The 21,970-nt window shown below is 39.3% G+C and overlaps 1 protein-coding gene across 2 annotated transcripts; it reads left to right on the forward strand.

The window, feature by feature from the left end:
- The first annotated feature begins 671 nt into the window (after positions 1-671).
- Slc7a13 (solute carrier family 7 member 13) lies at positions 672-21,485 on the forward strand. 2 transcript variants are annotated; one of them, NM_001012100.2, is given in 4 exon segments: positions 682-1,433; positions 9,805-9,936; positions 17,628-17,989; positions 20,801-21,485. In NM_001012100.2, coding segments are annotated over 4 exon segments (1,440 nt in total). In that variant the 5' UTR covers positions 682-742; the 3' UTR covers positions 21,056-21,485.
- The last annotated feature ends 485 nt before the right edge of the window (positions 21,486-21,970 follow it).

A 21,970-nucleotide genomic window follows, 5' to 3' on the forward strand; every position in this document is an offset into this window, starting at 1 on the left:
CAGCCACACTTGGGGAAGCCAGCAATGCTGTGCCTTGAATTGATCCTTGTGTGTCAGCCTCCTGAGTGGCTGAGACTATAGGCACTCTACGTCTTGATTCCCTGAAAATGCTCTGTATTCTCCAACATACTTTCATTCTGCTTCCTTCCTAATCTCCTCTCTTATCTCACTGCAAAACATTGAAATCTGGGTATGGTGATGTATGCTGGTGAGGCAGAAGTAATGTGTAGGTTTAGTCCTGCCTTGTGTATAAGGCAAGGTCCAGGGCAGCCAGGGTTATATTGCAAGACCCAGTCACAGACAGACAGATAAATACCCACAGAAAAGCCCACTTGTTTCCCAGTTTTGAAATTTCTTCCACCTCGTATCTTTCTTGTGACTTTTCAGTTGTCCACCTAATCTTGGCAATTGTCCGTGGATGCAGTGAACACAGCACAGACAAGTTCTTAGCAACTTTAACAAGAACACTCTTTATTCCCGTTTCCTAACCTTGATTCCTTTAAAATTCCCTTTTCAATTGAAATGCCTGATTCTGATAATTATTAAAAGAAAGGTCAGACTAAGTCCTTACAGGTAACCAACCCATTTTATTTCACTTAAATGTGTCACACCTACTTTGTTAATTATTGAACATAGATCATATTTAATAGAGGTGGAATAAGAAGAGAGCTGTACATTCAGAGCATCTATATAGGTAGAAACATTCACAGACTAGAATTTTGTTGAGCGTAAACTACTCTCAATGGCAATGGATATAGAGAAGAAAATATATCTCAAGAGACAACTTGGATATTTCTGGGGGACAAATTTTTTAATTATCAATATAATTGGTGCAGGGATATTTGTGTCCCCCAAGGGAGTGCTACAGTACTCTTCCATGAATGTGGGAGTCTCCTTGTGTGTTTGGGTTTTCTGTGCAGTGCTGTCCATGACCAGTACTCTCTGTGCTGCAGAGATTGGAATAACCTTCCCATACACGGTGGCTCACTACTATTTTTTAAAGAGATGCTTTGGCCCTTTTGTGGCATTCCTAAGACTTTGGACTTCCTTGTTTACGGGCCCAGGCGTACTGGCTGGTCAAGCTCTGCTACTCGCCGAGTATGGCATTCAGCCTTTCTATCCCAGCTGCTCTGCCCCGGCTGTACCAAAAAAATGTCTGGCCCTGGCGATGCTGTGGATTGTGGGAATTCTGAATTCTCGTGGTGTGAAAGAGCTGTCATGGCTTCAGACAGTGAGCACGGTGCTGAAGATGGGTATACTTAGCTTCATTTCCCTCAGTGGCTTGTTCTTGCTGGTGACAGGGAGGAAGGAGAACGTGCGAAGGCTTCAGAATGCTTTTGATGCCGAGTTTCCAGAGGTCTCTCGGTTGATAGAAGCTATCTTCCAAGGATACTTCGCATTTTCTGGCGGAGGAAGTTTTACATACGTAGCAGGTAATTATTAATCTGGAGGGGGGGGAGAAAACATGGCTGATATGTTGTATGTGAAGTGAGAATCTTTCATTATGCATTGACTATCATCTTAGCGATCTTATCAAACTCTATAGCGATCTTCATTCATTAAGTTCCTAAATCACCTATTCTTAATTTTTCTCCCCATTCAATTCATTTCAAACTAACATGAAAACAAACAAAACCCTTCTCTTTTTCATCTTAATTTTTCTGGGACCAGAAATATGAGACCTCCTGATTTAATGCACTTTTTCTTTCTGTTAATGCATAAATGCTCAGAGGGTGCAAAAAACTCAGTCCTGTGAAACTGTGGATCCAGGAATGTCGTAAAGCCAGACTGGGTTGTGTTGCAAGTGGCTGCACTCTTCGGCTCTTCACTGATTTCATTTATTTAGTTTTGGAATCGTGTTTTTTAATTATAAAAATTTCTTCTTCCATGGATGAATGTGTTGCTAAAGGTTCATACGAAATTACATTTGGGAGATGGGGTGGGGTCATACACAGCTCAGTATTAGAGCATTTACTTAACATGCTTGAGGCTCTGGGTTTGATTCCTAGGACAAGAAAAAAGTTTTGGATTATTGCCAGTACCAACGTTCATCTGAGAGAGGTTTCCTTTTCCTCACCCCTCAGCCTGGCCCTCCTGGACACATGAAGTGGACGCGCTCCTACAGCTTCAAGACCTTTCCTTACCATGGCAGCTGTGCGCTGCTGTAGCCCTTTCTTGTGGGGCATTGCTTCCTTGTTCGCCTCAGGGCATTGCTTCCTTGTTCGCCTCAGGGCAGGGGCTTTGCTTTGCACCTGTACTAGGTCCTTTAGGTTTTTTTTTTTTTTTAAACATAAGAGAATCATGAATCATAGCAGTCTTGACAGCTCTCAGGCAACACTTAATACCTCCCTTTCTTTTCTTTTTCTTTCTTTTTTTCTTTTTTTTAACTTTCTTTATTAGATATTTTATTACATTTCAAATGTTATCCCCTTTCCCGGTTGCCCCTCTCTCCCATCCCCCTCCCCCTGCTTCTATGAGGATGCTCTCCTTCCAACCCAGAATTGCTCCTGTCTAAAGGAAATACAGGAACAAAAAGTAGAGCGGAGATTGAAGGAAAGGCCATCCAGAGACTGCACCACCTGGGGATCTATCCCATATGTAGCCACCAAATCCAGACACTATTGAGGATGCCAAGGCGTGCTTGCTGACAGGAGCCAGATGTAGCTGTCTCCTGAGAGGCTGTGCTAGAGACTGACCAATACAGATGTGGATGCTTGCAGCCAACCATCAGACTGAGCATGGAGACCCCAATGGAGGAGTTAGGGGAAGGACTGTAGGAGCTGAAGGGGTTTGCAAACCCCTAGAAAGAACAACATCCACCAATCAGACCCCCCAGAGCTCCCAGGGTCTAAACCATCAATCAGAGAGTACATTTGGAGGGACCCATGGCTACAGCTGCATATGTAGCAGGCAGCAATGGTAGGGGAAGCCCTTGGTCCTGTGAAGGCTCATTTTGCTGGTGTAGGGGAATGCCAGGGTGGCAAGGCAGGAGTGGGTAGGTAGATGAGTGCCCTCATAGAAGCAGGAGGGGGAATGGGATAGGGGGATTGTGGAAGGAAACCAGTAAAGGGAATAACATTTGAAATGTAAATAAATAAAATATCCAATAAAAATACATTTAAAAAAGTTAGTTTATATTGGGTCCAAAAGTGAGGAATGAAGAAAAAAAGACTCGAATAATTCTTTCGAAGTTTGCGACTTAAAGAGAGTCTTTATGTCTGTGAGTGTGTGAGTGTATGTGTGTGTGGTTGTGTGTGTGTGTGTGTGTGTGCATCGTGTGCATGTGCACTTGTGTGCACACACCTCAGAAGAATGTACTTTGAAGTAATTTAATCTTGTTCTGCTGCTGGAGATGCATCATTTTCATGTAATTATTTCTGATTAAGAAAGATCTAGAACAGTTAATAATCTTTAAACTAATACAGAATTTCTCTCAAATGGCTGATGGTCAACAAACAGTTGAGGATGTTTCAATATGTCCTGTCCCTATACTCCATAAAACCAGGTGTCATGTATTACACCTATAATCCCAGCACTCAGGAGGTATGAGAGGAGGACCAGGAATTCAAGGGTAGTGTTTGGCTACATAATGGATTCTAGACACTGTGTCAAAAAGCAAAACCAGATAAAAAGCCATTTACTTATTCCCTAGCAAGTTAGTAGTTAGGATTTGTCACTTTCTTAATTTGTGCTGTGGTAGCTAATTTACAAAATAAGTTTTAAGATTCCTAAACAGCACTTCTACTTATTTATTTTTAAATTTCTGTCCTTTTTGTTTATTGGATATTTTCTTTATTACATTTCAAGTGTTATCCCCTTTCCTGGTTTGTACTCCAGAAACCCACCATCCCACCTCCCCACCCCCACCTCCATGAAGGTGCTCTTCCCATTCTCTTCTGGCTCCCTGCCCTGGCATTCCCCTACATTGGGGCATTGGGCCTTCACAAGACCAAGGGTCTCTCCTCCCATTGATGCCGAACAAAGCCCGTTCTCTACTACATATGCAGCTAGAGCCATGACCCTCTCTATGTGTATTCTTTGTTTGGTGGTTTAGTCCCTGGGAGCTCTGGGGTGACTGGTTGGTTGTTATTTTTCTTTCTATGGGGTTGAATAGAAACCTCATTTACTTCAATCCTTTCTCTAACACCTTCACTGGGGATCCTGTTCTCAGTCCAATGGTTGGCTATAAGCATCTACCTCTGTATTTGTCAGGCTCTGACACAGCCTCTCAGGAGATAGCTTTATTAGGCTCCAGTCAGCCTGTACCTTTTAGCATCCCTAATAGTGACTGGGTTTGGTGACTGCATGTGGGATGGACCCCCATGTGTGGCAGTCTCTAGATGGCCTTTCCTTTAGTCTCTGCTCTACATTTTGTCTCTGCATTTCCTCCCTTGAGTATTTTGTTCCCCCTTCTAAGAAGGACTGAAGAACCCACACTTTTGTTTTTCTTCTTCTTGAGTTTCGTGTGGTCTGTAAATTGTATCTTGGGTGTTCCAAGCTTTTGGGCTAATATCCACTTATCAGTGAGTACATGTCATGTATGTGGATTTGTGTGTGTGTGTGTGTGTGTGTGTGTGTGTGTGTGTGTGTGTGTGTGTGAGAGAGAGATTGGGTTACCTCACTCAGGATGATATTGTCTAGTTCTATCCGTCTCCCTAAGAATTTCATGAAATCATTGTTTTTAGTACCTGAGTAGTATTCCATTGTGTAGACGTACCACATTTTCTGTATCCACTCCTCTGCTAAAGGACATCTGGGTTCTATGTTGGAATATCTTTTGGGTATATGCCCGAGAGTGGTATATGTGGGTCCTGAGGTAGTACTATGTCAAATTTTCTGAGGAAGTGCCAGACTGATTTCCACAGTTGTTGTACCAGCTTGCAATTCCACCAACAATGGAGGAGTGTTCCTCTTTCTCCACATCCTCACCAGCATCTGTTGTCACCTGATTTATTTACCTTAGTCATCCTGACTGGTGTGAGGTAGAATCTCAGGGTTGTTTTGATCTGTGTTTCCCAGATGATTAATGATGTTGAACATTTTTTTAGGTACTTCTTGGCCATTCAATATTCCTTAGTTGAAAATTCTTTGTTTAACTCTGTATCCCATTGTTTAATAAGGTTATTTGATTTTCTGGAGTGTAACTTCTTGAGTTCTTTGTATACATTGGATAATAGCTCTCTATTGTGAAGATCTTTTCCCAATCTGTTGGTTACCATTTTGTTTTATTGACAGTGTCCTTTGCTTATAGAAGCTTTGCAATTTTATGAGGTCCCATTTGTTGATTTTGATCTTAGAATATAAAATTACATGATTATCTCATTAAATGCTAAGAAAGAAGTTGACAAAATTCAGCACCCTTTCCTGATAAAAGTTTTGGAAAGATTAGGAATTCAAGCCCCATACCTAAGTATAGTAAAAGCAATATACAGCAAACCATTAGCGAATATCAAACTAAATGGAAAGAAACTTGAAGCAATCCCAATAAAATCAAGGACTAGACAAGGCTGCCCATTCTCGCCTACCTATTCAACATAGTACTCAAGTTCTAGCCAGAGACAACAAAAGGAGGTCAAAGGGATATAAATTGGAAAGGAAGAAATCAAAATATCACTATTTGCAGATGATGCGATAGTATACTTAAGTCCCAAAAATTCCACCAGAGAACTCTTAGAGCTATTAAACAACTTTATCAAATTGGCTGGATACAAAATTAACTCAAACCAATCAGTATCCTTCCTCTACTCAAAGGATAAACAGGCTGAGAAAGAAATTAGGGAAACGATACCCTTCACAATAGCCCCAAATAATATAAAATACTTTGGTATGACTCTAACCAAGCAAGTGAAAGATCTTTATGACAAGAACTTCAAGTCTCTGAAGAAATAAATCAAAGAAGATTTCAGAAGATGGAAAGATGTCCAGAAGATGGATTGGCAGGGTTAATACCGTAAAAATGGCCATCTTGCTGAAAGCAATCTATAGAGTCAATGAAATCAAAATTCCAACTCTATTCTTCATAGAGCTAGAAAGAGTAATTTGCAAATTCATTTGCAATAACAAAAAACCCAGGATAGCAAAAACTATTCTCAACAATAAATGAACTTCTGGGGGAATCACCATCTCTTACCTCAAGCTGTATTACAGAGCAATCGTGGTAAAAACTGTATGGTATTCATTCAGAGTCAGGCAGGTAGATCAATGGAATAGCATTGAAGACCCAGAAATGAACCCAGACATCTATCTTTGAAAAAGGGGCTAAAACCATCCAGTGGAATAAAGATAACATTTTCAACAACTGGTACTGGTTCAACTGGAGGTCAGCACGTAGAAGAATGTAAATTGATCCATTCTTTTTGCCTCGTACAAAGCTCAAGTCCAGTTGGATCAACGACCTCCACATAAAACCAGATACACTGAAGGCAGTAGAAGAGAAAGTGAGGAAGTGCCTCAAACACATTGGCACAGGGGAAAATTTCCTGAACTTCTACTTATAAAATGTGGTTTATCCCATCTCCAGAAATACTAGGCATCAAGTGATGGATAGGGTTGCTATCCCACAGTCAAAACTCTGACCCATAATTATTCTGTCTTAAAGAAATGCAGGGATGGAAGTGGAGAAGAGCCTGAGAAAAAGGTTCAGTGACAGGCCCAAAGTAGGATCCAGCATTAGAGGAGGCCCCAGGACCTGATACCATTAGTGAGGGTATTGGGCCTTAACACAAAGGGACCTACCACCACTGTCCTCCAAAAGACCCAACAAATAGCCGAAAGAATCAGATGCAGATCTATGCACACAACCAATGGACAGAAGCTGCTGACCCCTGTGGTTGAATTAGGGAAAAGCTGAAGGAAGTTGAGGAAGAGGGCAACCCTGTTGGAGAGGACCAGCAGTCTCAACTAACCTGGACCCCTGATATCTTGTAGACACTGGATCACCAACCAGGCAGCCTATACCAGCTGAGATGAGGCCTCCAACTCATATACAGCAGAGGACTCCCAGGTCTGGGTTCAGTCAGAGTAGATGCCCCTAAGACTGGAGGTCTCAGGAAGTTTAGAGGTCTATGCGGTGGGTGGGGTGGGGACATCCTTGTGGAGATGGGGGATGGGGCAGACAGGGAGGAGGTATGTTATGTGGAAGAGTCAGAGGGTGGACCGGGAGGGGAATAAAATCTGGAGCATAATAAATAAATAAATAAATAAATAAATGAATGAATGAATAAATAAATAAATAAATAATTTTTTTAAAAAAGAAGAGGCAGTTTAACCGTATATTGTGGAGAAAGTATCAGTTTACATTGTTTGAGTTTCTCTGTAAGGAACATTTTTCTTTTAACTATGAACTGTGCATCCTGTTCTATTTAACATGTGCATTTACATATTTATCTTTATGTTTTACCCTCCTGCAGTGTTTCTCAAAAGATTCAAACTTTGATATTTGAGATTCCCATCTGCAACGTTTGTTATGATTGTCATTTGATGAGATTACAATTCCTCTAAGATTAAAAAAAATGTGGTTTATCAGCATCTGATAAATAGTACTAGAATAATCTGACTTTCAAGATCAAGGGCCAAGGATATTTACTCTCTGTCTGCCATGTTATTATAAACTGTCATCAGAATAACTTCTTATTATATAATCTGCTTATAAATTAAGTTTTTAAAAATGTTTTATAATATATATTTCTTTACTTACATTTCAAAGGTTATTCCCCTTCCCAGTTTCCTGTCCATAAGCCCCCATTCCCTCCCCTCCCCCTCCTCCATATGGTTATTCCCCCTGTACATCCCCCTTATTGCCCCCCATATTTCTCTGCACTGGGGATCCAACCTTGGCAGGACCAAGGGTTTCCCCTTCCCCTGATGCCCCAACAAGGCTATTCTCTGCTACATATGCAGTTGGAGCCCTGGGTCAATCCATATATAGTCTTTCATTAGGTTTAGTCCTTGGAAGCTCTGGTTGGTTGGCATTATTGTTTTTATGGGGTATAAATTAAGTTTTAATCTTTGTCACCTTACTACAAACCATATATGTAATGAGAATAAATAAAAGGCCAAGAAAAAAAGTGTAGTTAATTTTAAAAGTTGCCCTCTTGTTTCAAAGCTTTAACTAATAACTGTATCTATTAACATAGCTTGTGTGTGGGAGACACATGTGCGTGCTGGAGATCAAATTTTGTCTTTTAACATGCTTGGCAAGTATTCTACCACTGAGATATAATCTAGCCCAACAGTAACCATCTTCAAAGGTTTTAAAGGCCCCAGGATTGGAATTTCATTAGCTCATAATTTCTTTTTTTGGTGGTTTGAATGAGAATGGTCCCCATAGATTGATATACTTAAGTGTGCAGTCACCAGGCAATGAAACTGTTTGAAAGGATTAGAAGGCTTAGAAGGTGTGGTCTTATTGTATGTCACTGGGGTGGGCTTTGAGGTTTCAAAAACCTATGCCAAGCCCAGCCTCTCTCCCTCCTCCCTAGCTACCTTGTCTCTTCCCCCCTCCTCCCCTTCCCCTCTTCCTCTCCTCCCCATCTCAAAATGTTAAGCTCTCAGGTACTGTTCCAGTGCCCTGCCTACCTGTATGCCACCATGCTTCTTGCCTTGATGATAATCGACAAACTCTCTGAAACTGTAATCAACCGCGCGGTTAAATACTTTCCTTTATAAGAGCCGCCATGAGCATGGTGTTTCCTTACAGCAATACAACAGTAACCAAGACATTTCTGACCCAGGATTAAACAATATGAGGCATCATGAGCAATAACTGGCAGGCAGAATTAATATCAGATCTGCTAATTCTTTACTCCTTTTCTGCTACATCATTCATATCAGTTCTATGATGGACAAGCACTTGATTAGTGAGCTACATCTTCAAGCTTTTTTATTTTTTTTAAATAAAAGGTTGGTTTAATGATTTAAAAATCATTAAAACAACAACAAACCAACAACAACAAAGAGAGGGAAGTTAACTCCTTTCAGTACTTGCCTTAATACATTCCTGAGATGATCTTGCTAGCCAGGGAGTCTCCTCTGTTACTTTCTCAGAGGTAATGGTCTTGCTGAATCGAAGGAGAAGCAAAGTCGTCAGCTAGGAAAGAAGGAATTTTTCACATAAAACAGGGACTTTAGCAAGAAGAGGCATGATGTGTTTTTTAAAGGACCAGGTTACCAATTAGAGATAATAAAAGGGCCCATCAACCTGCCTCCTGACCTGTTTCTGCACAGTCACGTAATATATTCATGATTTTCACTATATGGTTGCCTAATGTGGAGCTCCTCTTCTTTTTTTCTTTTTTAAAGATTCATTTATTTTATGTATATGAGTGCTCTCTCTGTGTGTACACCTGCAGGCTAGAAGAGGGTATCGGATTTCACTATAGATGGTTGTGAGCCACCATGTGGTTGCTGGGAATTGAACTTAGGACCTCTGGAAGAGCAGCCAGTGCTCTTAACCTCTGAGCCACTTCTCCAGCCTGGAGCTTCTCTTCTCTACGTTCACTCTCGTGAAGTTTCTGTTTAACATTCTATTCCTATGATTTGAACACAGTGCCTACTTCCCACTTAAAGAGTGTGAAGATTGGGGAAGGTTACAAACCGTACAGGCACCTTAACCCCAACCCCAGTGTCTTAAGAAATGCATCAGTGTTCAGTAGTAGTTTGCCTTTGAGTGTGTGAGGGTGTTGTGGCAGAATGAACAGAAAGAATCTTGTCTAATATTTGACACATGTACAATTTAAAAAATTAAGTTTAAGGATTTATTTTTAAAATTCCCCAAGTCTGATGCTGCTATTTTGTGTGTTATAGGTGAGCTGAAGGAACCCAGCAAAACAATTCCTAGATGCATATTCACAGCGCTGCCTCTGGTAACTGTGGTGTACTTACTGGCTAATCTTTCCTACCTGACAGTTCTGAGCCCCCAGGAACTTCTCTCTTCAGGTTGGTATACATAAACAGTAAGACAATAAATAAATAAAAAAAGTTCTTTTGGCATAGTTGAGTCACGTTGCCAGTCAGGATGGCTGTGCATTGTTCATTATTATAGAGAGAGGTGCAATTCATGATGTCTTAATAACAGGGTGGTGAGAGTATGATTTGACTTAAAAGGGAGATTTGTTTCAAGTATAGCTATGTACTTTCTGATTATGTGGAAAAGGTATGGAGTGACACAGATTCAAAATATTAGCTACCGTTTGCAGGAATTCAGTCAGAGCGATGATGAATAACCAGTAGCCATGGATACCTGCAAAGGCTGGATGGTCAATAGTCTATGTGACGCTGAGAGTTGAAATGGGGGACCTTACCAGCTGAACAAACAAACACTAACTGCTGCTTGATGCCTAGAGTCAATATTATTAGTATGTAAAATAGACATTTATTTATCTTAAATAGCCCTAAATCTTGTGCTGGCTAATGACCCTAAATATATTGAAAATTTGATTAAAGTGACAACCGAAGAATATTCCAGGGATATTTTCAGTATCTTAGGACATGAATATTTTCTACCTGATGGCTCTGACACCCAGGGAAGTCCTCTCTTGAGGTTTGTATACACAAACAGCAAGACAGAAATACAATACAGCTCTTTCAGTGCAGTTGTGCCCCATTGCCAGTCAGGAGGGCTGCGCACTGTTCGTTATTATACAGAGTCCCAATTCATGGTGTTCTAGTAACAGGCTGGCGAGGATGTGCCTGTGTTTTAGACTATGCTAGAGCATTTGGAAAGCTGAGACTGGAGGATCTCTAGGTTAGAGAGACCCTTTTTAGAAAAGACAAAAAAAAAAGACAGAGAAAGAAATTCTCAAAGAGAGATCAACAGTCAATTAAAGATGAATAACAGAGTCAAGTTGTAAAAGGAAGTTTGAAAAAATGGAAGACTAGCTCTTTCACACACCAATGCCACACTTCAAGTTGTCACCTCTTGAGGTAAACTGTTACTCAGTAACTTTGAACTAAGCAGCATTGAACGACTCTTCTTGGTTTGGTGAGTATTTGAGAACTGTGGGGTAAGTTTCCTCCTGACCTAGAAATTATATATATATAAAATCAGATTGTAGCTCATCAGAGTACACACAGTGTGCAATGGTAAAATCTGGATTTCCAACACCTTCATCATGATCATTTGTTTACTTGGGGAGATTTCAAACCTCGGGGTAGGTTTAATTAAAAACCTCATGGAATTGCCTCCACTGCCATGTGACTGCTGTCGCATGCTGCCAGGTGGTGTGCCACAACAGAGTTGGTTCACTATAGGTCTAGGAAGACTTGGTATGAGAGAGGAGATAGAAACAAGTTTCTGTGGGAACTAATCAAATGCAACCTTGGGAAGATACACTGCCTCATGAACTAACCCAGCTGTGTCAGGGACCATTTATAACAGTAGCTCTCAACCTTCCCAATGCTGGGAACGTGTAATACAGTTCCTCACGTTGAAGTGATGCCAATATAAAATTATTTTTGTTGCTACTTCATAATTGTAATTCTGCTATTTTTTTGTGAACTGTAATGCAAATATCTGATATTCAAGATATTTGATATATAAGACCCCTGTGAAAAGGTCTTTCTTAGGGCTTTTATTGATGCAAAGAAACACTATAACCAAGGACCAAGTTGGGGAGGAATGGGTTTACTCAGATTTCACTTCCACATTGCTGTTTGCCAGTGAAGGAAGTCAGGACAGGAACTCAAATGGGGCAGGAACCTGGAGGCAAGAGTTGCAGAGGCCATGGAGGGATGCTGTTTATTGGCTTGCTCCTCATGGCTTGCCTGGCCTACCTTCTGACAGAAGTCAGGACTGCCAGCCCTGCACTGGAACCACCTACAATCGCCTGGGTACTCCGCTATTGACCACTAATTAAGAAAATGCACCTCGTGGAAATATTTTCTTAACTGAAGCTTCTTCCTTTCTGATGATTCTGACTTGTGATTCACTGAATCTGGCACTCTTTATGACTATAGGCAGTACTCTGGCTATATTGGTTACTAGAGAACTCTGGAATAGCATAGAAATTGCAATAATTTTATAGGTATCCCAATAGTTTGGACTTGTGTGAAAAACTCAGGAAGCTGCTAACTGTTGTTTGCAATTTGTTTTTTGTTTTTGGTTTTTTTTTTATCATTGACTTTCTCAGGCTTATAATCTTCAGAATTGATTTAAAATATGAATGATTACTTTAGAATTTTAAGACATGTACTCTTACTGCATTGGAATTTCAAGCTGAGAAATAAGACATGTACATTTAGGGAAGACTGTCATATCATCAGTTACGGTAGCACAAAATTAAAGACCACCAACATATCCAAAAAGTTGGAAGTAAATCGCTTACCTAAGTCTACATAAGGACTTTCCTGGGTTTTTGTTTAAATATTTAAATTGCACTTACTTATTATTTTGTGTGTGTGCATGTGTGCTCTGTTGTACGTATGAAGGCCAGAGGACAACTTGCAGGAATTGGTTCTCTCCTTCTGCTATGTGGGGATGAAAGTCAGGTCTTCAGGTGTGGCAGTATGTAGCTGCAGAGCCCTCTCACTGACACCATGAGGTTTTTAGAAGCTCATATTGTTGATGGACTCTTAAGAGGACAATGGTTACACGTGTTAATGATGGAAAAGTTTCTACATGCAAGGTAGAAAGGAACCAGTGAACATTATTTTTTTGCTTTATGAACTACATGATTTATATAACTACAGATATGTTTGTAAACAAAAAGAGGTAAGCTATTAGGAGTTAGGAACTTGAGGGCTGGAGGTTGTCAACCAAGCATATGGAAATATTTCAAAGGGGTCTGGAATTTTTTAGAATATAGTGTGAATTGGTGTTACATTTTTTTCTCGAGACACACTGGAATCTATGATCATACTAGTTTCTACACTTTATATAGAGAAGAGCTCAGGCAGTTCGGTCACATGCATGGTGTTTAGTCTGTAGATGTCAGATCTCTGTCTTGTTTCCACACTTACTGTTCTCTTAAGAAAAAAGCTTTTCGTTTTCTTTTAAATCTTACTTTAAGATTTTCATTTCTTTTTGTTTCATGTCCATTGGTGTTTTGCGCACATGTATGTGGGCCTGAGGATGTTGGATGAACAGAGGCTGGAATTACAGACAGTTTTCAGTTGCCATGTGGGGGCTGGAAAGTGAACTTGAGTTTTCTGCAAGAGCAGTCAGAGATCTTAACCATTGAGCCATCTCTCCAGCCTGAAAAAAAGTGTCCTCATCTGGGTGTGGAGGTGCATGCCTTTAATTCTGTATCTTTAGAGGGAGAGGCAGCTGCACCCCTGTGAGTTGGAGGGAGGCATAGCAAACTCCCTGAAAGTCAGGACTACGTAGAGAGACCTTGTCTCAAAACAAAAAAGAAAATGAACCAAAAAACCCAAACAACTTCCAAATTTTTACTGTGAAAGTTCTATACAGGGGGAAAGAAGTGCTCCTTCAGAATTTGGAGTATAGGAAAAGTGTGGAAGGAATTTCAGCTCCGGCATTTTCAATCTGAAAATCCAGAAGCCCTGCTGACCGCGTGTTCAGAGTGCTTACAAATGTTCTAGAGGTTTCTGAGCCACACTTAAAATATGGGATATTAACATAGGGCCAGATAATCTAAATGGTTAAGAAGTGATGTGGAAACAGTATTAAGAAAGTTCCCTTGTTCAGACCGTCTACAGGAAGTTTGTCTCAAACACCTAGCTGCATTAGGAAATTTGAACTGTAAGTGGAAATTTTAGAATTAATTACTCACAAATTGACACAACCATTTTTGGATGAACTTTGTAGTGTTTCTCTTATTTAAGACATACACGTTTATGGGTCAGTGAGATGGCTCAGTGGGTCAAGCACTTGCTGTGTAACCCTGGTGACCTGAGTTGGATTATTGGAACCCACAGTAGAAGAGAGCTGACTCTTAAACTCAAAGTTGTGTTTAAATCTCTCTCTCTCTCTCTCTCTCTCTCTCTCTCTCTCTCTCTCTCTCTCTCTCTCTCTCTCTGTGTGTGTGTGTGTGTGTGTGCATGTGTGTATTATGTGTGTGCCTCCTATACACATAATGATGATGATGATGATGATATGAATTGTAAAAACGGTATGCTCACAAGTTGTACTTTTAAAAATATACTCTGAACAGAATTATATAAATAATAAGAAATTAAGGCACAGAAGTCATGCACAACTGGTCTACATAGGTAGTTCTGTGTCATCCAGAGCTACATAGTGAAAGCCTATTTCAAAGTAAATATAAATAATAAATAAGAAATAAAGAATTTTTATGAGTGATTTTTGATGTTTTAAAATAGTTTCTTGTTATGATCATGCAGTAAATGATTTCACATTCTGTTTTGCGTGTTTTTTTTTATTAAAGTACATTTTTTTTTGGAGGTCTAGAATCTTGCTCTATGGCCCAGGTTGGTTTGGAACTCTGATCTTCTTTTCAGCCTTCATTTTTCAGAGACATTGCTATGAAGCTCAGATTTAAAGCACATTTTCCATTAACAAAAAATAGAAAACAGCCCGCAAATCAATCAATTCAGAACAAATGGAGAATTTATGGCTATATTACAGAGTACTGAGAAGTACCTAAAATAATTGTATGAATGTATGTGTACCAATATGACCAAGATACATGGGAAATGAACAAAAGTAAATGTAAATATTCAGTCACAAGAGAACCTCCACACTCACACATGTGCACACACATGACTCAAGCATACACCCCTTATAGGCTGATATAATATATAATATATAATTATAGGAAAGGCAGGAAAGGGAAGCAGCCAGATGTGAACAGCATTTACATCTGGAATACATGAATAAGAACTTGGTGAGGACAGGGTTTTTTTGACTTTATAGGCTTCACTGTTTATTTTACTTTATATATATTGTATATATCACATGCATAATAAAACTAAATGAAAATGGAGAAGAGTTGAAAATGAGACAATAACTTGTGGACTAGTGATAAAGATCATACAAGAATATGATCTTTAATTTTTATTAAAATAACTTTAATTTTTGAGACTCAGTGTGGGCAGAGCTACGTGAAGTCATCTGGTTGTAAGGAATTGTGGTTGTAGAATGTTCACTGAGAAACTGGAAATTTCCTGTGCAGTACGGGATGGAAGTATTTTGAAATGAAGCCGAAAAGATGTAGTGTGTTGAGGTCTGGGTGGCCGATAGGAAGACCTTATTTGGAATGAGCAAGAACTGTAACAGTATATATTTAAGTAACACACAGTACTGTCAGATAACAATCAGGAACAGGTAATGTGGCAGGTAGGGCTATTTAAAGTGGATTACTAGCTGAGCATGGCACCTCATACCCGTAATCCCAGCATCTAGAAACAGTGACAAGATGATTATACATTGGTAGCCAGCCTGGGATACATAAAAGATCTTGTTTCTAAACTAGCAAGCAAACACCAGTAAAGAAGTAAGATCTTGCATGGTGGTCCATATCTTTACTCCTAGCACACAGGAAGCATTGGTAGGCAGATCTCTCAGTTTGAGGCCATCCTGGTCTACATAGCCAGTTCCAGGACAGCCAGAGATAGAGAAACCTGTCTCAACAAACAATTGAGATCTTAAGGACAAGATCCATTGATAATATTTTTAAATTGGTTACATTAAAAAAAGTCTTATTGATTATCATACATCAAAATACTGATGTAATGGTGAGTCATCTGGAAGCCTGTGGACAAAATTAAGAGCTCAGAGGACACCTACCTCCTCAGGGACATTAGGGTCTGGTCTGTTCAGTTCACAGAAAACACAACTTATTTCTTTGTGAAGGAATGATCTGCCTTACCATATATTTTCACAATATGAATTGGACTCAAAAGAATTTCTCTGAATAATGAGTATTTTTGTCTATTCGTGATCCCTTTAAACAGCATATATTCTTCATACAAGTACACAATGTATTTCGATCATCTTCACTCCCTCATTTCCATCATTCAAATCCTATTGGATTTTATACTGACTGTCATATTGAATTCCTAAGGTCTTTTTTTTTTTTCGGCCTTCAAACACAAGTAGCAATTTCGGAATATACACTAATGCTTTCTCTAATGCAAAGTTTCTGAATTTCAATACATCAACATTTCGGACCACTTTGTTTTGGAGTGATCAGTCTTGAACCCAGAACCTCACATAGGGTGAGCAAGCAAATTGCTGTAGGCTTCAATTTTTCGGAACCTACTTTAGTAAGGGTCCTTAAACACTTTAATCTCCCTTCTAGCCCACCTAAAAGAGGTGAATGAAAAGAAAGATTAATAGGAAATGTCAATGCGGACCTATATAGAAGTAGTACTTTGGGGAGACTCCAATCTTTGTTGTCAGGATATGAGCAGTCCAGTCCAAAACATCAAACATGAGTCAGTAACAGCAGCTTGATCCAGAAGAAACTGAGAGGCTCCACTGAATCATCAGGAGTCCACAAAAGCTACAGGTAGCAGCCAAAATCCCACGAGGTGTATTTCTCGCTATGAAGGCATGCCAAGTGAAGATCGGTGAAGACCAGAGAAGTGTTGCAAGGTGAACCAATGCAAGAGCATCCTCTCACTCTCTGTGGGGTTATATTTACATTCTTTCTAAACATCCTGCGCCCTCTCAAGTATCTGTTTCAGCAAAATATCATATGCCTTCTCACAAGACAGCTTCCAGAAAACCATGTGGTGACATGTCTATTGTCACCAAAACATCCTCTCACATCTCTGGTTCAGCAAAACAGCTTTTCATCTGTCTGCTTCAGCAAAAAACAAAACAAAACAAAACAAAACAACAAAAACCCAGAAAACCTCTCACATGACAGCTTCCAGAAAAACATCACATGACACAACTGAGTCTCTAAAGAAACCAGAAATTTCCACTTCACATCACCATTGCACTGTATCCCTAGTCCTAGACCACATGGTTCTTTGAAGCTGTCCTGACCATAGTAAGATGTTTATCAGCATGTCTGGTTACTACCTACTAGAAGGTCAACAGCAAATGCCTACTTCTCCAGTTATGGGAAATCAGACAATTCTCCAGACATTGTCACATGACCTCTGAAGATTGAAGTGATTTGCAGCTGACAACCATTGGTCTATACTTAGAAAAGTCTCTAGCATCATAAATACTTTTGATCTGTGTAATTTATGCTCTTTTTTTTTTTTACATTTTACATTGTGCTATGGTTTGGGCGAGCCTCAGACTCTCTCATCAGTGTTGTGTTTTGCTTTTTCTGACACTGGCTAAGTGTGTCAGCATTCTCTATGCTAGTTGTAGTCCATAAGCATACTTTCAATCGCATCAACACATCTAGTGCATTCCTCAACTATTTATTGAAAGCTCATTATTACGGAGTCTGTCTGTGAATAAGTTACTTATGTTATAGACAAGACATGAGGGGTCTTTGCCTTCAGTAAGTTTCTGATTTTTTTTGGAAAGACATAAACTCAACTATTTGTGGTGCAGTATATGATCCAAAATAAGCACAAGCACAAGATATGACTTAAATGTGAAAAAAGAAATAACAAAGCTCTGTTTGTAGATTTTATCTTTTGGATTTCATGTTTTGTCTGTGAAGTATTTCTATAAAGTTTTGTCATTGGATTCTCTTTTCGTAACACTTCTTTTTGTGTGTATCTTTTTTCCTCTGCAGATGCTGTGGCTCTTACATGGACAGACAGGGTCATTCCCCAATTAACATGGAGTGTCCCTTTTGCTATTTCTGCCTCACTGTTCAGCAACCTCGTGACTAGTGTATTTGAGACATCAAGAACGTCATATATTGCAAGCCGGAATGGGCAGCTGCCCTTGTTGTGTAGTACCCTAAATGTTCACTCCTCTCCCTTTATAGCTGTGCTACTAGATGTCAGTATGGGGTCCATTGCAATTGTCTTAACAAACCTAATTGAGCTGATAAACTATCTATTTTTTGTTTTTTCCATTTGGACTGTCTTATCAGTAATAGGGATCTTGAAACTGAGGTACCAGGAGCCTAATCTACACAGACCATATAAGGTAAGGGTGGGTTGGGTGAATTTGTTCCATATGAAATATGATACATGTCTGTATTTGAATGGTATATTCGGAAGATCTACACGATATGTGTTACTACTTAGCAAACTGAGAAGCAAATATGGATAACGTGCTCTTTGTTTTCATTTTGTTCATGATGAATAGATTTTACTTAACACAAAATCTCTTAGGTTTGATCTAAGGCAGATAATTTTGGATGGTGAGACAGATCATTGGGGGTCCTTTGAACTGAGATTGCTTGATTTACTTACAGAATTATTACACAAGTTGTATCTTTTACAGTAAGGAAAGATATACCAAGTGATAGACAGAAGATGTAAAAAGCATGATGATATTTACTGTTATGAAATATCAGCTCAACTAGATCAGCAGCAGATTTCTTCTCTTGAATTTTATCACCTGTAACCTTGCTTTTAGTTGAGAGAAGAAAATATGTCATGCAAAAAGAAAGCATTCTCTCATAGCAGAAAAAGTAACAAGCAAAAGCTTGGCAGTATGAGGGTATTATCGGGGGAGTCTATGCACACAATGGAATAGTCTCGATTGGTTGATGACCAAAGCTTTGTTGGAGGATTACCTGTCCTACAGAAGTTAGATACCCCTTCCTGTTTCCATCCTTATGAGAGAAGAGAAAATGGGTTTATAGAAAGTATGTCGCTCGTCAAGGCTCATATAGCACAGAATGAAGTCAAGATTCAATTCTCAGCAGTCTCTATAGAGTGTCTGACTTTTGCTAAGTATAAACTATCAGAACCCAGAGAGAAAGGAAGCAATGTTCTCATCACTGACTGTGCTGATTTGTCACTGCCTTCTCCTTTCAGTCTTCCCTTCTGATTCTTCCATTCGACCGTGACTAACTCTTCTTGGTTATTTGGGAACCCATTATAAGGTGGCTATATTGCAAGTGCCTTGCTAGAGTCTCTTATCTAGCAAGAAGCCCAGCCCCCATCCTTAGGCAGGCTATCATCTCTCTGGACACTCACTGAATGCCAAGTGATGCCCTGACAGTGACATCCAGGGTATGATCAGAGGACCCCCGGGTATATACGACTGATGTCCATCCTCTCCCTGGATGCACCTCCAGTGTTTCCTCTCCTCCTAATCTCATATCTCTATCTTTTAAAATCTTTTGCTTCTTTGCTGTTTTCAGACTCACAAATACTGGTTAGGTATAACTGAGGGGAAGTTATGAATTGTTGATAGAGTTCCAAAACATCAGGAAATACAAGGTAATCATTAAGAGTTTAGACTCAGTCTTTTACCACTGATTAGATATGGAAGGAAGTTATGAATTGTTGATAGAGTTCTAATAAATCAAGAAATACAAGGTAATTAAGAGTTTGAGCTCAGGTCTAGTTCCTACCTTCTTTTCTTTTCTTTTTTATTGGTTATTTTGTTTATTTACATTTCAAATGCTATCCACTTTTCTGGTTTCACCTCTGGAAACCCCATCCCATCCAATCCCACCATTCCCCCACTTTTATGAGGCTGCTCCCACTTCCACCTCACCACCCTAGCATTCTACTACACTGGGGCATCAAGCCTCCATAGGGCCAAGGGCCTCCTCCTTCACTGATGCCAAATCAGGCCATCCTCTGCTTCATGTGCAGCTGGAGCCATGGGTCCCTTCATGTGTACCCTATGATTGGTCCCTACCTTCTTTTCTAAGCTTTCTCTTATTTCACTGCTGACATATCATTCATGTTTATAATGGACACAGTCAATATTTGTCTCTTTAGAATCTTGGCAGGATTATATAAGTAAAGGGATGCAAAAATTCAGTGTATAGCATTAACAGTTACCATTGTACTATTATTGGACTTCCATTTGCTTTAAAAGGAATTTTTTTGGCCTGACTTCATGAATTCTCACATCCTTTATTCAATTATTTGATGAAAAAACTGATCTATGAGATACTTATTTTATTAAGGCCTGTAAACAATTGAGAGGAATCTGTTATTTAGGATTCAAATGAATTAGCCACTCACTAAAACGTTTAATAATTTCAACCACTATATTATATCAGTAGAGTATAGATTCATGTCTTCTACAGATATCTCGAAATTGGTTGTCCAGAAGTAGATGGTATATGTCTATAATTCAAGTTAATCTAGAGGCTTTGGGAGGCTGAGGCAGGAAAATTATGAGTTTAAAGATGACCTGATGTACTTAGTAAGACCTTCAAGGGAAAAAAAATCAAGGGTAATATTGTAATATTAAGTGTGGGATGTTTACATTTCTAGCACAATCCTGGTACCAAGAATGATGTTTTGGAATGAATCTTTTGTCCAAACAAAAGTAGAATTTCAGACAAAGAATTTTTCTGTCTTAATACATTTCTTCCTTCGTATGTGAAATCTCTACAACCTAATATTTAACTGTCGATATTAATTTGATTAGCAGATGGTAAAAATAGTTTTTCTCTTAACTTGACCAGTGACTTGAAATATTTTATTTGGAAGGTTGCCCAGATCCCCACCCCTCTACCCTAGCAGGCCTAGACACTCCTTCTGCCTGCAGGTAGTCATAATAATCAGCATATGCTTATGACCGTCCCCACTCATGAAGCATCAAGGCTAGCTTCTGATGTCCCCTTAACTAGCATTTTCTCTTGGGAATCTTCATGTTTCCTTTCACTGTGGCATTACAAGCCTTGAGCCCATTGATCTAACTCTAAGGCTGACTTAGCTTGTTCCCTATCACCAGCTTCCTGTTGTTTTTACTTATGGGACTATTCAGCCATCATACATGGCTTTTCACATCTAATTACTTTCCTCAATTTTATCTTTTCAGGTGTTTTCTCCATTCCTATTCATAACAGCTGCCATCAGCCTGAGCATGGTTTTGATTCCACTTATCAAGTCTCCGAAGATGCAATATATCTATGTGTTCCTCTTCTTTCTCGGTGGACTACTGTTTTATGTGCCATTGATACACTTTAAATTGAAGTTAATTTGGTTCCAGAAGTTGACTTGCTATCTGCAGTTACTGTTTAATATTTGCATCCCTGATGTGTCTGATGAGCATGTGGCGGAAGAAGAAAGTTGAGAAAGAATAGCCTTTTGTAACCGTATCATGTTCCAGCAAAAGGTTAAGTGTAGGCTAGAATAGTAAAATGGCAACCCTAGAAATGGAAATGGTGTATAGAAAAGTACACAGGAAGTTCCTGGTTTTGACAATGACAAAGAAAGTGCCTGGAGAGATGGCTCTGCTTTTAAGGGTACCAGTTGCCCTCCCAGAGGACTGAAGTTCAATCCACAGGACCCACATAGACGCTCATAACTTTCTAACTTTAGGCACAGAGGAGCCAATATCCTCTTCTGGATTCTGAAGGCATTGCACACATGTGGTGTACAGATAGACATGTAGGCACCCATGCACATTTACAAAACAAAAAGAAAAAGAAAAAGAAAGAAGAATAGCAAAGAAAGTATTATACATAACTAAACATTTTTAATACAAATTAAATTCCTAGTTTGTGTAGCTTCACATATTAACAATGTCTTTCTCATTCTTCTGTTTGTTTATCTCATCGATTTTCTACTGAATGTAGTCTTAAAATAAAAGTTAATGATTGAAATTAAAAATTTTCTCAATATTTTTTTCTCTTTTAGGAGCATCAAAAAAAAAAAAACACCCAAAAACAACAATAACAATTAAGAAAAAACTACCACCAACAAAAAAACCCAAAGAGAAAAAAAGAAAGCAAAAGCCTAATTGGTATTTTCATTGTTGTTTTGTTTATTTTAGAGACAGATTCTCACTCTGTACCTAAGCCTGCTTCCATTAATAACTCCCCTCCCAGCATCCTTAGCACTGGATTTATAGAGTTGATTTCAGTTCCTGCCTTAGCTCCCCAATGATGTGCTTTAACCTCTAAGTTATGATAAACCCCTTTCTTTTCCTAGTTGGTTTTTGCCAGTGTTTTATCACAGCAACAGAGAAAACTAGTACAGACTAGTA

Source organism: Rattus norvegicus, chromosome 5 (genome assembly GCF_021556685.1).
Source record: "Rattus norvegicus strain SHRSP/BbbUtx chromosome 5, alternate assembly SHRSP_T2T, whole genome shotgun sequence".
Lineage (NCBI taxonomy): Eukaryota > Metazoa > Chordata > Mammalia > Rodentia > Muridae > Rattus > Rattus norvegicus.

What these genes read in the sequence shown, in the direction of transcription:
- Slc7a13 (XM_087548810.1), top strand. Translation starts at nt 743, where the DNA reads ATGGCAATGGATATAGAGAAGAAAATATATCTCAAGAGACAACTTGGA. An exon ending in AAGTTTTACATACGTAGCAG is followed by an intron (nt 1,434 to 2,084) that starts GTAATTATTAAT and finishes CTCACCCCTCAG; the next exon opens with CCTGGCCCTCCTGGACACAT.